Source organism: Sorex fumeus, unplaced genomic scaffold (genome assembly GCF_029834395.1).
Source record: "Sorex fumeus unplaced genomic scaffold, SorFum_2.1 ptg000014l, whole genome shotgun sequence".
NCBI classification, from domain to species: domain Eukaryota; kingdom Metazoa; phylum Chordata; class Mammalia; order Eulipotyphla; family Soricidae; genus Sorex; species Sorex fumeus.
The window spans coordinates 23,017,403-23,035,623 of record NW_026606071.1 but is presented as its reverse complement, the minus strand read 5'-3'; the positions used below and the strand labels follow the sequence as shown (position 1 = coordinate 23,035,623).

General features: G+C 35.6%; 1 protein-coding gene across 2 annotated transcripts in view; it reads right to left on the bottom strand.

Moving 5' to 3' along the window:
• Positions 1-18,221, bottom strand: part of PARD3B (par-3 family cell polarity regulator beta) — a 1,231,823-nt gene that overhangs the window by 456,172 nt on the left and 757,430 nt on the right. For both annotated transcript variants that reach the window (XM_056111836.1, XM_056111837.1), the window contains exon 15: positions 16,651-16,766. In XM_056111836.1, coding sequence (XP_055967811.1) covers positions 16,651-16,766 — 116 coding nt within the window. The remainder of the gene's footprint in view (positions 1-16,650; positions 16,767-18,221) is intronic.

Genomic DNA, 18,221 nt, shown 5'->3' with positions numbered 1-18,221 from the left:
AATAGTATGTGATCATTAAATTGGTTATCTTTGAATTCTATTTAAATAAGATTAAAGATTCTAAATTAACTTTCCAAATTGATGCTGAATTTTAAAAGGGAATGCAAACTCTTAGTTTTAATGAATTATCCAGAGTAAATTTCTTCAACTTAAGAAAAAAGTATTTTCTTTATTTATTCAGATTTCTAAGCAGTTCTCTTAATTCTATCATGAACCTTCTAAAATATGATTAGAAAATTACATGTTAAAATATATTAAATACTTGTTTAAGACTATCATCTTCTTTTGAAGGTGATACTCCTACTTCCCCTAATGATGAAACACATCATCCATTTTTTTTCCTGAGGGATGTACAATTACACTGAGGTGTCTTTAGAATTTCTTGCCCTTAATGACCTTGCAATCCCATTTTCAATATATCATTATCTCTAAATTATAACATGGTCATGAATAAGCCTTTTAGTAAGTACTCTTTTAAAAAGGAATACAGATATATAAATATAGATATATATATTTATACATATATATGGAAGTAGGTAATTTATGCCATTTAAAAGTTAACTTATACATCTATTATCAAATAGGTTTACTGGCCATTGTAAAATTCAGGTGAATTTTGAATATATGAATACAGAAAATATAAAAGCTCCTCACTAGTTTAGGTATTTGAGACTAAAGTAGATTGAACTTGCATTAATAAATTATTTGATTAAACCTAAATACAAAATTGCTTTATGGATCAAAATGTGCATAAATTATAAAGCTGTAGTAGTGAGCCTGTACTAAATATTTAAACCAGGTAGAACATTTTCATTTTATTTTAAGTCATCAGTGTTCTTTGATTCAGAATTTTTTGGGGGAGTAAGGTCAAAAAATACTTGGGATATTTGTCATGATGAATAATACTATAGGATCTAAGGTGAGCAAAATCTCTGAATATTCAGCTTACAAAATATTTGCCACAAAAGCAAGCAAATTGCTGTATACTAATGTAATTCAATTTCATGTTGCTGCAGGTAAAAGCAAGCAGTTCAAGCATGTTTTGAATATAATTCCCAAGGCACCAGGTTTAAGCACAAATGACGGTATTCTTTCACAAACAGACTTTCTAGAAAATGAAAATGGCATTCTCAAATAAGAAGCACACAGATATTCTTGATATGGAAATATTTAAGTTCAACTTCTTTTCTAATTTGAAAAACTACCTGTAAATTAAAAAAGTAAATGATATAAATAAAAGATATAGATCTGAGATTTAAAACAACAAAAGAAAGATACACCACAATAGAGAGGGAAAAAGAATGTCAGTGATGGAAACTAGGAAGGGACAAGAATAATCTGATCTAATTAACCCTCTCTAGCAGTGCAAGTGAATTCACATGATCTAAATCAATTATGTCAAGTGATTGCCTAATTTATTCATAAATTCCTTCAATTAGAAAATAAAGCACACCATCCTTTTCTTTGAGTTTTAAACAACTGCCTTCACTCCTTTCAATGTAATAAAATGAAAGCCCTTAGCTTTTTTACATTCTACTTTGAGTTTTCCCGTAAGTCTGTTTATTGTATAGTATTGGCTTTGGGGCCACACCCAATTGTATTCAGGGGCTATTCCTGGCTCTGTGCTCCACTGACCCCTGATGGTTCTTGGGAAGTCAAATGCAGTGCCGGGCATCAAACCCATGCAAAGCAACAGCCTTAACCCTTATCTCATTGGCCCTAAATCTGTTGGCTACTATAACCCTTCCTTCATAGAATGAAATTAGCAGAACTACTTTGGATAAGCAAATATGATAAGCAAAGTGATACTTTCTTAATAAAGCCTTATCCCTAATTTGATGATTTCCAAACCAAACACATTTATGTTTCTTTATTCATTTCCATTTAACCATTTGTTATTTTTATTTCATTAATTCCTTCAATATTTTGATGTAGTAAAAGGAAAACATGCCTGTTTAGTAAGATCAGGAAATTCAGAGATCAGTGGACTTATGAGATCATAGCCAGATTGCTTTAACCCTATCCATCAATACTATCCACCCTGGATTCCCCCAGATCCTATGCAGTCTAAGTGAAGAGGGAAGTGCTGGAAGTTTAAGGTAAGCATGACTTGTTGGCAATCTGATGAGAAAAAAATGTCATGAGAAAAATAAAAACCTTTTCACTCAGGAGGTACCTCGGGAGTAAGCAATTCTGTGTTTATTATTGATACCAATAATAACTAACTCAGGAATTCAAGAAAAAATTACAGTTCCCTGGAACAGGCAAGACTTGAGTGAGTTGTAACTAAAACACATTTTAAATAGGAGAAAAGAGGTTCCATGGAGATAACAAAAAAGGGATGGATATATGTCTTGCAGTGTGTGAAGATCCACAGCACCACTGAGGAGGCCCATGTAAAAATAAAGAGAACATGAATCTTTTGTTCTTAAATGGATATATGAATAAGTCTCACCTGAATAGAAACACTTGATGGTTTGCAGCATTGAACCTCAGGGCACCTGAGTTCAAAGACCACCCCACCACTTAGTACTATCTACAATATCTCACTTGAGTTACTCTCTGCTTCCATGTCACATCTATAAAATGGCAATAGGATCGCTGTGGAAATAAACCAATTCTAGCAAGCATTCAAAAACATTAGTTACGGTTACAATTTACTACTGCTGTTTTTCCCTTGTATCCTCTGAAGCCTCGTTTAAAAGGGATCTTCTTTGCCTTGGATATTGGAGCTGAGGAATTTGGTCTTTTCAGCACAAGTCCAGGGAAAAGTTAGTGATTTCTAACCACTGATTATTCAGTAATTGACTAGAGGTCGCTTTAACAAATACATGATATTCTCAAGCAACTGCATGCAGTCAACCACAGCCTGTCACCAGACTCCATGGTTGATCCCTGCTTAGTTACATCCTTATTCTTTGATGCTCCTCTGGAATTTAATGATGCTCCGTTAAATTCCTACCTATTTAATTAATGGCTTTGTACAATTCTCTAGTCTGCAACTTCTCCTTCAATTGCATTCTGCTTCCTAGCACTACTGTTCCAGCTTGTTGGAAACTCTTACTTCACCCACTGTGACTGTGCCCATCACCTCTGCACCTCACAAACAAGTCTGTTTGCTAAGGCATTTCACAGATTTCTCAGAGTGCCTATCCTATGAGAAGGTCTGTACATAAGGGTTCTGTGATCAAGTGAATTTGAGAAACAGTGCATTCATAACATCTTAAAAACTCCAGGACACTCTTGGAATCTGGTTAATTACAAGATATACATATAAACCTAAACACAATCTGATTTTTTTTTAAAAAATCTTTTTTGGGACTAAAGTACAGCAAGTAGGGAGCTTGCCTTGCACATGGCTGACCCCAGTTTGATTCCCAGCACCACATATGATGCCCCAAATCCAGTCAAAGGTGATCCCTGAGTGTAGAGTCAGGAGCAAATCCTGAGCACTGCAGGGTTGGTCTCCCCCCAGAGCAAACAAATAAACTTAACTTTGCTTAACTCAGCATTTTCTAAACTTACTAGACTATTCTTCACTGTGTCATTCAAGTCACTATTGATGTATCAAATCTACTGAATTTCAAATAAAAATCCATGGTAATCTACTTTCATATTAATAAACATATTATTCAAACTTTATAAGGCATAATCACTAGCCTATAGCTAAAGGATTTGGCCTGAGTCAGAAAAAGCACAAAGATTATAACCTGCTAACACGGATTTATTATGACTAAAAGTAGAAAGTCTCATATCTTTGATTTCTGTACTCAATTTAGTGAAATAGTTTTTGCCCCTTAAATTTTAAATCTCTGTTAAATGTCTCCATTTTTCTGTATATCCTGGTTTTACTTTTAAAGCATTTCATTTGAATTCTCTTAGAGTCTCTCATGATTTTTTCAAGACAGTCCTGAAGTGTTTTGAGATTATGCCAGGGAATTCTTGGATCAGCAGAGGGTAGACCAACTTATTCTCAGCTCACTTGAAAATATCACTCTTGATTAGTCAATTTTCAATTTGATCTCTATTTTAATTTTCACTTTAATTTTAATACTTCATTAGATAGTGTTCCTAGTTACCCTTTCTTATGTATGACAGATACCCAATGGGGACTGAAATATTTGTCTTTCATGATTCCTCTATTCATAATGTGTATAAGGTTATGTTTGTTATACTGAAGATGTTTCGAGTGCTTTTATCCACCTATCTTGGTTCAGCTGTTTATGCATGGTTCATGAAACTATTTTCACCAATGATAACCTATGGAATTGAAATATTACTGTCTGTGGAAACTATTTAGAACAATTTTTACAAAGAAAGCAACAGAATAAATATTTGTTGAATGTATGAAAAAATACATACCTATTTAAGAAAGAGTTGGCTTAACCTAGGTTAACCAGTTTTATCATAAATAAATCCTAGCCCTGGCTCAACCTTTGATTCATGTTTAGTTAAATATTTCTTTTCTATTCATTTAAGGAAAGGCATAGATATATTAATATGTAGGGTTTTTTTTTTGCTTTTTTTTGGAGGGGGTCACACCCGGCGATGCACAGGAGTTACTCCTGGTTCATGCACTCAGGAATCACTCCTGGCGGTGCTCGGGGGACCATATGGGATGCTGGGAATTGAACCTGGGTCGGCCACATGCAAGGCAAACACCCTACCCACTATGCTATTGCTCCAAACCCCTGTAGTTTCTTTTTTTTTTTTTAAAGTAAAACATTTTGGAGGTTTTTGAAGAGAAGGAGGAAGAGAAAGTGGGAGAGTGAAGAGAAACATGCTCAAGAAAGAACCCATGCTTCTCCAAGGGCAGAGAGAGAGGGCCTCTACATATATTCCAGCATTACACATGAAAGCATGAAAGTACACATCTCAAAAGGGGAGATGGGGGTGACACATGTGTTTGGGCACCACATGTGCTCAGCCACATGGGCACATAGGCTCGGGTAGCACACGCGCCTAGGGTTTTTTGTTTTGTTTTGTTTTGTTTTTAATTTTTGTGCAAGAACTGGCAGTTTACTCCTGGTTTTAGACTCAGGGTCCACTCCTGGCAGTGTTTGGGGACTATATGCAGTGCTGAAATTGATCTGGAGTTGTAGAAAAGAGAAAAGAAAATACACTTTCTCTTCCAAGAAAGAGCTGAGATCTGACCTTTAATTTAGAATATTTTAGTTTCCCAAAGTGATACTTAATTTAGAAATCTTTAGCCTTGTAGATGAAATGCTCAGATAAAAATACACTGTCAATAAACATATGAAAAATGTGTAAACATGGACGTAATTTTAAAAGTAAAATAGAAATAACACATTGAAGCTGAAAAATTGGTAAAACTGAGAAAATACAATGACATCTCAATCCTTCCATATATGCTGTTAAGGGCAAAATTGCCTTCAGGAGGACAAATACACATCAAAAGTCTTAAATCTTTATACAACACTTGGTCAAGTAATTATAATTAGAAAATTTATAATGGTGAAGTAATCATGATTGTTTATAAGACTCATGCACTAGTAGGCTTAATGTATTTCTATTTCAAAGAGCAAAGAATTGGGGGAGAAAACCATTTACAGGCAATTGAATACAATGGCTATATTTTTTAAAGCAAACTTTTAGTTAAAATATAGTATTAGAGAATGAATGACAGAGAGAATAAAACCTGAGCTATATTGCTCTTAAAGGACATGAATATAAAGTATACATTTATCACAATCATTCTGAGGGAATCTGAAACATAAAAATATAAATATATCTGAAAACAAAAAATACATGAATAAAATTAAAGGTTTTTATTTGAGGTGGGGGTTGGGTCCACACCTGTGGTGCTCAGAGGTTACTCCTGGCTGTGTACATAGGAATTATCCCCAGATGGTCAGGGGTCTACATGAAATGTCGGAGACCAAACCCAGGTCACTTGCATTCAAATAAAATGCCCAACAAGCTATCAAACTCCAGAGGTGTTTTTTTTTTAAAAAAAACAAACAAAAACATGCAACTATTGTACCTAAAATAAGATTTTTCCAAGGAGATTCTTCCCTAAAGTAGTTTGAACTTTCACATAAAATTTTGCCAAAAGCATATTATTATCAAGAAGAATGCCAATCAGAGCATATAACATTGCCAAACTTGAAACATCATTGAAATATATTCATCATATTCACTGTGCAAAGTATGTATTATAATTTATTAAAGATTAATTATATGTAATATATTATATAATGTACACAATACATTTAATGGATGAAATTATTATTATGAATGAATCTGAGTCATTTTTTCAAAAAACTAAGCATTTTGTACTATAAAATCTTTGAAGCATTACATTTTTATAAAGATATTCTTATATTAATATAAGAGTTCTTTTAAAAGGAACACATGATTTTATTTAAATATGAACAATGCTTTAGCAAACAAAGGAAAATGAGAAAGAAATATTCATATTTGGCTTTATTTAAAATGCTTAAGACCTGAGATATAAAGTCACAATTGAGGTTCAAGAAACAAAGAAGAAAGCATTTTGTTTAAAACTTGGAGCCCAGAATATTTCAGTTGCAAAGCATAAAGCATTTTCTCTACTGATCAAGATTACGCACTAAAGCACAAATAATGCTCCAAACACAGAGATGAATTTAATAAATACCTGAATGGATTTGTTATTGGCATAATATCATTGATTGAGTTTCAATTACAAACATTTCTAAACATTATGGTTTTCTTTATGTCTTGAGGAAAAAAAGGGCATTGGTCTCTCTTTCAAACATTGTACTTTTAAATTGCCTACATACTTCAATAAATTATGCTCTATCAGAAGAAAACAGTGAAAAATCAGCTGGTAACATTTGAGACCAGGCGTGACTGTGATAGAATCAGGGTCTATGTATGAAAATCATAAATTATTCCCTGGTATTTTATAATAATTACTTGAGAAGAATTCATTTACACTGACAATTTAAGTCAAACACCAATTATAAGAAAAATATAATGAAAGTTATAAAGTCTGATTTCTAATACTATATTGTTACTATATATATACATGTTACTATATATACATAAAGTTATAAAGTCTGATTTCTAATACATATTGTTACTATATATACATATAACAATATACTATATTGTTACTAATATTAGTGATATATGTTACATTAAAATTTTGCTATGATATCTTTATATAATACATGATTACATAACACAGTACACATACTATTTTACTATAGTACTCTTTTTATGTTAGTAAGAATACACTGAATCTCTTATGTGTCAGGTTAAATGTTTTTATATGAGAGACAATCTTGCTTCAAGATTAAGTTTTTCAAATGGGAGCAGATAAGTGTTGTATCTCTTATTCTTCAACAACTGGCTTACAAGAACAACCTCCAGACAAATCTAGGACATATAATATTGTATACATTGTAATTTCTACACAAAGGCATCCTTTTCCAATTAGCAATAACAATGTACCCGTCAAGTTGGCCTTTTGTTTTTACACAACATCCAGCTCCATGTTCAGGATTGCTGAACCTGCAATTGAATCTGGCTAGCCATGTGCAGGACAGAGTCTTAACCCCTGTACTATCTCTTCAGCACTACATGTCAAATTATTTTTGAAAACACATTTCTTGAAAGTTTATTTTGTAGGATATGTAAACTATACATAAAGTATAACAAAAGGATGCATATAAGCTTTCAGGAACAGAAACATATCCTTAACATAGAGAAGCAACTTTTTTATTCCTCCAAGTCAGTTATTCTAATTATTATGTTAAATGAATCTGTACCATTATGTTATATCTAATAAAACAGTCCAACAATATTAAAGTTAAAATCAATCCATGTGTCTTCATAATCAATTAGTATTAACATTATTCTATAATTATTTTATTTTTAGTTTTCTGTGCTACACCTGTTGTGCTCAGGTTTATACCTGGATTGGCACTCATGGATCACTCCTGATAGGGCTCCAGAAATAATAAGGGGTACTGGGGATTGGACCTGGGATGGTCACATGCAAGGCAAACACCCTACCTCTATACTATGTTTCAGACCCTTGAAAAGTAATCTATATAATAGTCCATTTCCCACAATGCTTGTGACTTTTGCCTTTTACTTCAATATTCATGAATAGTTTACACACACACACACACACACACACACACACGCACACACACACACACACACACAGACTACCTGAGGTACTATTTCTCTGGCTCTTTATTTGAAATTTTATTAATAATAATTTACTTGTAAATGACATTATTACCAATTTACTCAAAAAAGAAAAATATCATTATTAAAAGTGAAGAAATAATGCCTTGTTCTTCCTAACTTAGGGTAGCTCACATGTAATGAGTATCCAGTTGATGCCTGTTTGATGAATGCATCATTCCTTGTTAAAATACCACAGTTTCAATTCTGGAGAAATCACTTGGACATTAATTCTGCTCATGTTCATGTTATCCTACTCTACTGAAATTTTACTAAGAATGTTTTGAATGCCCACATCCAAGTTTTACTTATCCAGTCTACATCAATCTCTTCTGAAGTTTAATACAATATAATGAGATGGGCCAAGTCTAAGGCCTTATTGTATGTATTATTTCATTCCTTTCAGAGTGACAATGAGCCTTTATTAGCACATTTTGGGAAAGGCACTTGAATGTTATTACCAAGTGAATAATTCAGTCCATAGCATTTACTAAAGTTAAATGACTTTATAAATATTAAGGTGAACTACAAAACATTTCCAAGATATATCTATATAGAAATGCTACTAAAAAGTCCAGAAGATACTAGTGGTTTCAGACACACCCCATCCTCCCGACATCCTGTTCCCCATCATGAGGCCTTTGGTGACTATTAATTCCCCGCCCACCCCCATCCCCTTCCTTTTTCATTTGAACAAAGGTGGAAATCCTCTGCGGATCAGAGACAGATCCTCATTTCACCAGTAGTTTCTGGAATTCATCATCTCTGAGAAAAATGACCAATTTGTTTTATGTCTTCTAGTGTGAGGCCTATTCTTCATAATTTCTAACTATGAGAGACAGTCATTCTGCAATCACAAACCTTTCTGTGTCCGGGAAACAAATAGTCTAGAATGGAACTTATGCTCTTCTAGTGTGAACATCATTTTCTTGTGTGCCTAAAGATAAAATGAACACAGGAACTGGGTGGGTCGACTCTCCACCTGCCAGCTGCTAGATGCTCTAAACAATGGACCACCTCTTGCACACTTTCATTCTCCTGCTCTAAAAATAGCTCCACTGTTTAGAGGCTTTGCAAGCACCATTCCGTGCAGCTGTTTAGCACTTCCTGTGTTTATTATTTCAGATTATTGACACTGTTTTTTTCTCTTTTCTTTTTTATCATTTATTTTTCTCTTCCTCTTTTCCTCACAACCAAGGTTATCAGTCAGTGCTTGCAAAGCAGAGACATCAGTATCCTCAGATACCCCTCCCTTTATTCTTTGAGATAAGTTATCAAAATGTCCGAATTTCCTTTTGGAAATCTTTCTAAATTCTTGAGTTTTCCTTTCCTGTTAAGATTTCAGTTGGGAAGAAGCAGCCAGCCCAATTTCTCTTATTTACTGCAGAGTCCTGAGTGTTTAATGCATAGCTTGGTAAACAGCAGGCACACAACAAACATTTGTCCAGTAAATGACTAAACATTCTCTGTAATCCCTCCATTTTAACTTCTTAAAGCGTAGGGCAAATACTTTACTTATACTCATCCTTGTCTATTAGAGATAGCAACTCCTTTCTTTAAAAAGTTACCATTATCTCTACTTTACAATTAGGCTGGTTTTTATACCTTCCTTGTCTTGTTATTCTTCGATGATGTGATTTGGTTTTGGCTATAACAAATAGTGCTCAGGGTTTAAGTCTGGCTCTGTACACAGGGATTACTCCTGGAGCAGCTGGGGCAGGGATATTTTATGTGGTGCCAGAGGTCAAATCCAGATCAGTCACATATAAGCCAAGCACCCTACCCACTGTATCATTGCTTCTGCCCTGATGTAATTTTTTTTTTTTTAAATAACAGTGAATGGACAGTCAGGCGTGGAGGTAGGAGACTCTGTGCTGTTCTCTTCTGGGAGTAGGGTTTTATAGTCTCTGGGTCTTGGCCATTGATGGGATTACACAGTGCGGGGGGCAGTTGGTGGGTGTAATGCCTACCTACTGGAAGATGGGGGGGTCTGGGTGGAGGAGGCCCCAGTCCCAATCCGAGCAGGCTTGGAGATCTACACCCCAGGTCCCGCACACCTGAGTTCCTCTGCCAGTTCCTTCATGTGTGAGACTTGTCCAAACGTGTGGAGAGTGATCTTAAGCATGGCTGTGGCTGGAACCAGAGGTCTTCAGCTGCTGGGGCTCTGCTCAGGGTGGGGAGGGAAACTCAACTCATCCTCCTCCAAGGGGCCCTGGTAAGGACAGCCAGGTGTGGAGGCTGGAGACTCTGTGCTATTCTCTTCCAGGAGCAGGGTTTTATAGTCTCTGGGTCTTGGCCGTTGATGGGATTACATGGCGCTGGGGGCAGTTGGCGGGTGTAATGCCTACCTACTGGAAGATGGGGGGTCTGGGTGGAGGAGGCCCCAGTCCCAATCCGAGCAGGCTTGGAGGTCTACGCCCCGGGTCCTGCACACCTGGGTTCCTCTGCCAGTTTCTTCATGTGCGAGGGTCGTCCGAACGTGTGGAGAATGGTCTCGTTATCTAGTTTTAAATCTGGAGAACCTGGTAGACTACCAAAAGTATCCTGTCCACTCGACAGAGTTTGGCAAACTCTTTGTGGTGTATTCAATATGCCAAAAACCAATAACAATGTTGATCTCATTCTCCTGACCCTGAAAGAGTCTCAAATGTGGCACTTTTTAAAATCTCAGGGCTAGGATGAAGGAGACGTTACTGGGGCCTGCTTGAGGCAATCAATGACCAACAGGATGACAGTGATATAGTGAATAGTGTATGATTCAGGTCTCAGCATGTTTGGAATTATCACTTATTGATGTTTCAGTTAAACAGGATGTAAGTAACATTATAGATATATCTATATCTTCGATGTAACAATGTATATTAAAATGTATACATATTATAATATATAATATCCATTTATTTTGATTGAATCATGATGAATTACAAAGTTACTCATGATTGAGTTTCAGGTATAGAATGTTTAATCACCAATCATTTCACCTGTGTTCACTTCCCTCCACCAATGTCCCAGTTTCCATTCCAGCTCCCCAGCCTTCATCTATGGCCAACACTTTTTCATTTTTATTTTCAATTCACTGCTGAAAAACAGCTTTATAAATGTCCTCCCATGTTTTCTATTCAGGATTTTTGTCTTATTATTATGAGTGTACGTGGAAGGATATGACTAGACAAAATTTTAAAAAATCAAGAAAGAAAGGATGTGGAGAAAGAGAGAGTAGGGCACTTGCTTGCTTTGCATGCATCTAACTTGGGTTGGATCCCCAGGACCCCAGCTCTGCCAAGAATGATACCAGTGGGGGAAAAAAGGATCAGAACAGTAGAGTGGAGTTAGCTTTTCACATACCCATCCTGACTTATACAAGAGCTACTTTATTACTCATTGAGAAAAAAAATTATGTCTATAAAGGGGTTAGGCTGGAGCGATAGCACAGCGGGTAGGGTGTTCGCCTTACAAGCGGCCAACATGGCTGACCCGAGTTCGATTCCTCCGCCCCTCTCGGAGAGCCCGGCAAGCTACCGAGAGTATTCGATATGCCAGACACAGTAACAACAAAGTCTCCAATGGAGACGTTACTGGGCCCGCTCGAGCAAATCGACGATCAACGGGAGGGCCTTTACTTTACTTTACTTTATAAAGGGGTTACATTTAACATGTAACCCCCCCAAAGTTACATTTGTTGATATAAGAAGTTGCATGATTTATAATTAAGGTCAACAGTAAGTCTCTTCACACGTTTTCTCTCTTAAAAATAAAATTAAAAGAACAGAAAATAAAACTGCTGAATCACATTTCTTGAAAGAAAATCTGTCACTTTATCTATACTCTTGATTTTAGGGAGAGTCAGTCAAAACACCAGCAATTTGTAAAGACTGTGAGACGTGGAATGTTAACAATCTTCATTGTCAGGAAACTTCCTAAAATTGCGTCTGAATGCCTCATGCATCACTTTATGCTCATTTCCTCTCATTGAAGAGAGGCAGGACAGCTGGCCAGCATCTTCCATCTGCACTGCCCCAGTCTCCTCCTTGGGCTACAGGACACCCTTCTCAAATGGGAGTCGGACGCCAATTTGAAACAGAAGAGAAAAACACTCTCAAAAACAGTCTTGTGGGAAATGGCATTTTAAAGTTAAGTTTGAATGGAGCTATAGATGAAGCCAAGGAAAGGGCCCAAATACTGCAGTGCTGTCCCTTAAATAATTCAGGCTAATTCTTAAATGATATTATAGAGTCATAAAACACCAGGCCTGAAAATTAAAAAATGTGTATGCCTCATGAAAAAGTCTTTGAATGTAACTCTCTGGCAAACAGCCAACCAGGGCAGCTCTTTGGGGGGAAACCCTATGCCAAAGGCCAAAGAGGCAGCTGTGTTATTTAGCTCCTGAGAGCTTCCAACTCAACACCCACACAAGCTCAATTATGAACAAATTAAAGGGATCCAGACTGAACATTGTAATTCTGGTAATTTAAATAAATAGAGGAAAGTCTACAATTAGCAGGAAAAGATTGATTTTCTGGAAAACCCAGAAAATGACACCCTAACCTCCCTGAATAAGCATAGTTACATCTAATTATTTAAAAATAAATTTCCTTTTATTCATCATTTTAATCATTCTTCATCTGACTTAAACGTAGCCACATGCATGCCAGCAGAAGTAGCCATGAACTACAAAAACAGAATAGACTGAAACATCTACAATGGCTATAAAGGCATTAATGACATTGGCAAAACCAATGGAAGTTTGATACCTACATTTTTGAACACACTGAAAATATGTTACTGATTTATATCATTTTTAAGAGAAAATATTAGAGTCATTGAGAAATAATCATATATTTACTACTAGGGGATTGATTAATATAACTCAGTATCTTAACAGAAAAATAAAATACTTAAGATCATCTATTCCTATAAATCCTTAAAACACTTAATAAAATATAACTTCCATTTCCCTTAAAATAATTTAAACAAATGAAAGCAACAACTCAAAAAGCTAGGAATAAAAGGAAACTTATTTAACTTGATAAAAAAACCATGTCTATTAGAAATCAAACTGCAAGCATTGCAATGAACAGACACAAGTGCACGTAACAATAGATGCATTCCTATTTATTCTTTAAGGTCATTTTGATGAGTTAATCTAAGATGACACAGTCAATAAATGCACAAGATGGAACAATGCAATTTTACAAAAAAAAATTAGAGAAAGTCTTAGTCTGTCCTTTTAAGTTTTTCAAAAGATAACTGCATGATAATTTAAACAGGATGATGCTGTCATTGTACAAAAGAGTATATCAATAGAATGTGTGTATAAAACAGAACCACGTATGTAAGATTATTTTGTATGCAATGTGATTACATTGTGAATTAATGAGGAAAAGATGTAAAACTCAACAAATGTTATAAACAATTTGCCTTTTTACATGGGGAAAAGTTTTCCCACCTTATGCACCATGGATAAAAATACAGATTGCTCAACATTTTTTAGGGAAAAAAAGGTGTTTAAAATCCTTTTAAAATAAAATTGATGAGGTTCATATAAAATCTAAAGCTTTTAAAAGAGCATGAAAAAATGTACCTATTAAAATAAAAAGAACAACACACTGCAGAATTTTTTGTGACATACATAACATTAATCTAAAGAAGAAAGATAAAAGAATTGACAAACGGAAACAGTGACAAGATACAACTAAGCAAGCAATGAGTTAAGAAATACAAACAAATGACCAGAACAAAACTAAATAATTAAACTTGAATCCAACCAAAAGGGGAAAAGCAAGATGCAAACTGAGATACTCATACAACACTGTACAATTAGTAGAATTGAAAATATAATGCTCTTACTGATATCTTGAATTTTTAAGAAGTATAACATTTAATGTAGGCACATATATAAAGGTGGGATCACAAGTATGTACAGAGCTTACTAGAAGAATATACATACAAAACTAATTTAAAACCATGTTTGTATTAGGGTATGGTGAGATAGATGAGGATTAAGGCTTTAGTTTTCACAGTATAAAAATTTTTCTATTTTACTTTGAAAACCTAAGTGAAAATAAGAAAATTGAGACCACCCATCTTTTACAAAACTTGAACATATAAACAATGATTAATTAATATGTAAGAGTTAATGTACCAGCTTAGACTAAGCGACAAAAATGAAACAAAATGAAAAGGACTGGTGCGGCCTGTCTTCTTTGAAGATGCCCACAGAACATACAGATAGAGGAGGAATAGCCAACATAAATTAATTACGTTATAACTAGGAGGTTTTATCTTTTGTATTTTCAAGCAAGAGAAACAGCTGTTTTTCTAGGGCATAAGTAGTCAAATAGCACTAATTTGGTTTTCAACCTATAAGCCTCCAGATTCTTTTTTAATCTTGTGAAGAAAGAATCTTGATCCTGCTGAGCGGATTATTCCTATAAGCATCACGTCAGTCTTTCTTTACAGATATACCTATTTCTTATGTTGGTCTACTGCTACATATGGAAAACCTGCCTCCATGCAGCATTCTATTCACCCATCAAATAGCAAAAAATGCTCAAATGTTAATCACTTAGGTCTCATCTGAGTGCACTCATAGAGAAAATCAACATATTTCCTGAATTCATTCGATTGCTCTAGGACTAGAGGGTCAGAATGGTCCCCAAACACTGATCCTCCAAACCTCTGCAAGACTTAATTTCAAATTGGCATTTTCTTCAAGGGACTAATACTGATGGCTACTTAAAAAACATCCTTTCAGCCCAGTTTACTACTTTAGCTGCATGGCGCATATTTAGCCAATGCTTTTGTGAAGGCCTTGTAGCCTAAAGAAAAGAGCTCATGACCTCTGCCAATTATGCGACCTGGATGAACATTATTATAATTTGGGTTGTTGTAGTATCACTACACAAAGTGCATGTATATTTCCCCAATATACATAGTTTCAAGGGCTACTTCAGTGCAAGGTACAAACAGGGTTTTCAAATGATAAAAAAAAAAGTAAAAAAATATTGTTTTTGGACATGCCTTAGGTTCTATTTTTATGGGCTTGATATTTTTTTTTCTTTCAAGCAAAATGGATGCCAGCATTTTTATTTGCAGAGGAATGTTCAGAACTATTCCATCACTGGCACATTTTTAATCACATGAGGAAAACAGTAATATATTTCTCTCTCCCAAATTAAAAGCAGTTTGTATCCATTTATCTTTTTCATAGAGAAATTTGGAAGACAGAACAGGAAATGTTTATCAAGCACACAATAAAATAAATTGCTTCTTAAGTTATTAGTAATAACCTATGTCACTGTCACACATAATTCCTTTGATTTGACAAAGGTTCACGCTTGAGAAATACTGTTCTGACCAGTGCTTGAGAGAGCTTCCTTGCAAAGGTTTCCTATTCATCTCTTACTACAGGTGATTAGAGCAAATGTATCCCAGTGATCTAGTTAATTTATAGAGAATAGAATCAATTTCTCTTGTTTCATCATGATTGAACATTTTTCTGTACTCCTGTAAATGAGTACCAGATAAGCACTATTTATCAGATTGTTTTGTGGAACACACAGTTTTGATTATTCTATTTTCTTGTTGCTACTAATGAAATATGTAATATGTCTCAAGAAGAAAACATTAGCAAAGCTTGGCCTCTGAGCATTCAGCAAGCAATAGATTTTCTGCTGACAATTTATTTGTACCCACACTCTTGTCTAATAGCTTTCTCTCTCTCCAAAAGCCCATGGGAGGGCAGCAATGTTCTTGAGTATCTTGGGTGTCTTTCAGGGTTCCATGTTATAAGATCTGGAAAATATAGCATACAAGAGCCTTTGCTCTGCCCTAGCTATTAATGATTAGCTAGAAAATCCCAGTGAAGCCCAGAATCTCAGTGAGGTCATTCAGGCAAGGACCCAGGACTTCTTGATACCCTGAGTCCGGCATATTGGGGGACCCTTCTCCCTTCCAACAATGCCTTCAGGGGTTGAGGTGGGCATTTAAAGGGATCAGTTCCACTGCTGCCAACCCTATTTATTGCACCAAACTGGACAGCCCTATGGGACAGGATTCATTTAATCACAATGTCTCCCTAAGCCTTAAAAAAGCTATGCACGAGGCAATGGGGAGACATTGGCAGAGTTAATAATATAAAAACATGAGTCGATGAGTTAAAGATGCGCCTGACATTCAGCTACTCTGGAAGGAATAATACAATTTCTCTGACTTATGTGGACCATCTCCTGAAAATAAATCATTTCTCTCTCTTTTTAAAAAGGGGTAATTAGAATTAAATGTGGGAAAGAAGACAGGAAGAGAGGTTGACCATTAGCCTCTCTTCCAGGTTTTAGTAGACCTTGCCCTATAAGGTTGGAGTTGAAGGAACAAAAGCAGGACACCGGAGAAGATGGATGGGCCAATGCTGGAGAGCTGACCTGGATGTCACCTCACCCCACTTACCGAGGTCCATGCTCTTTGAGGCTTTCAGATTCATTGATTCAGGCTGCCTGGCTGGGACCACATATCTGAAGTTTATATGCTGGTCTGGAAAATATTCTGTCGATTCCATCCCTGGGCTGCAGAAAGAAGACATACGTGTATAGAGGTTTTAAATAAAATCTTAAATATTTTTCTCCTTTAAAGACAGCCATCCTTATTTTGAACATAGCTACTCACTGCTTCTCTAGCAGCTTTTAAATACATATTTTGAAGTAATTCTTAAACGTCAGCTGAGCTTTCTATTATGTGATGTAGGAACTCTGTTTTCATGTAGTCTATCATACTCCACAATTTAAATAAAATATTCGCTGGCTAATATCATGTTTTCCTCTTCACTGACTTTTGCTAATTAGGATCCTGCTGTACAATATATAACATTAAGTGGGTTAGGCGAGCTTGGAAATACAACACTTCAAAGGATGCCACTAGATATTAGCAGAGCCTAAAAGCTGTTAAAAGATTTCTCTGGACTGACCATGCCCTTCCTTTACAAGCAAGTGAAAGGGTATCCTTGAGAGGAAACCATCCTGTTGAATGACTGATGGCTGCAGTGGTTTCATTTTCTACTTGTTTAGCTCTATTTTCAAAAGCTAATGTTAATGTTGAGCAAATAGTCTGTTCATCAATAATACTGAAAAGAAATAACAGGAAAAACACAGTTGACAATTTAGACACAAAATACATCAAATGCCCATTATAAGCTTCCTAATACTGGCAGTCAATCTCAAAGAATTCTATTTCTGCTGAATATTTTATTTTGCTAGAGGATGCAAGGGATTAAATTGAAGAATTATATTCAATGCCTTATTTCTTGCTTTAGAACTAAATTACACTTATACATGTTTTATAAATTAAATTATAGCCACTTTGTCCCTGGTAACTTTGCATGTTCAGAAAGCAAATATGGTGGTACCTTTCAACAAAATTTTATTCTAATCTTAAATGCAAATCAAGAGTTCTTGGTAAAGTAGAAAAGATCTAAGTTTGAAATTTTCAAACAGTTGGATATTTATGCTTTAATCAATTAAAAAAGCAACAAAAATTTTTATGAATTAGCACTGTAGCACTGTCCTTCTGTTGCTCATCGATTTGCTTGAGTGGACACCAGTAACGTCTCTATTGTGAGACTTGTTACTGTTTTTGGCATATCTAATATGTCATGGATAGCTTGCCGGGCTTTGCCGTGTAGGCGAGATACTCTCGCTAGCTTGCTGGGCTCTCCTAGAGGGGTGGAAGAATCGAACCCAGGTTGGCCACGTGCAAGGCAAACACCCTACCCATTATGCTATTGCTCTGGCCCACTATGAATTAGAACACAAAAAATATACAAGTATATCCCTTAACCCATAATACCAAAGTATGTATAATCACTTCTCAAAACTCATTAGGCATGAACCTTTAATAAGGAGCTGAGGAGATTTCATAATAAGTAAGGTACTTGTCTTATATGAGGCTGACTGGAGTTCAGACCCATATGGTCCTCCAAATCCCACCAGGAGTGATCCCTGACTGCAGAGTCAGAAGAATGCTCT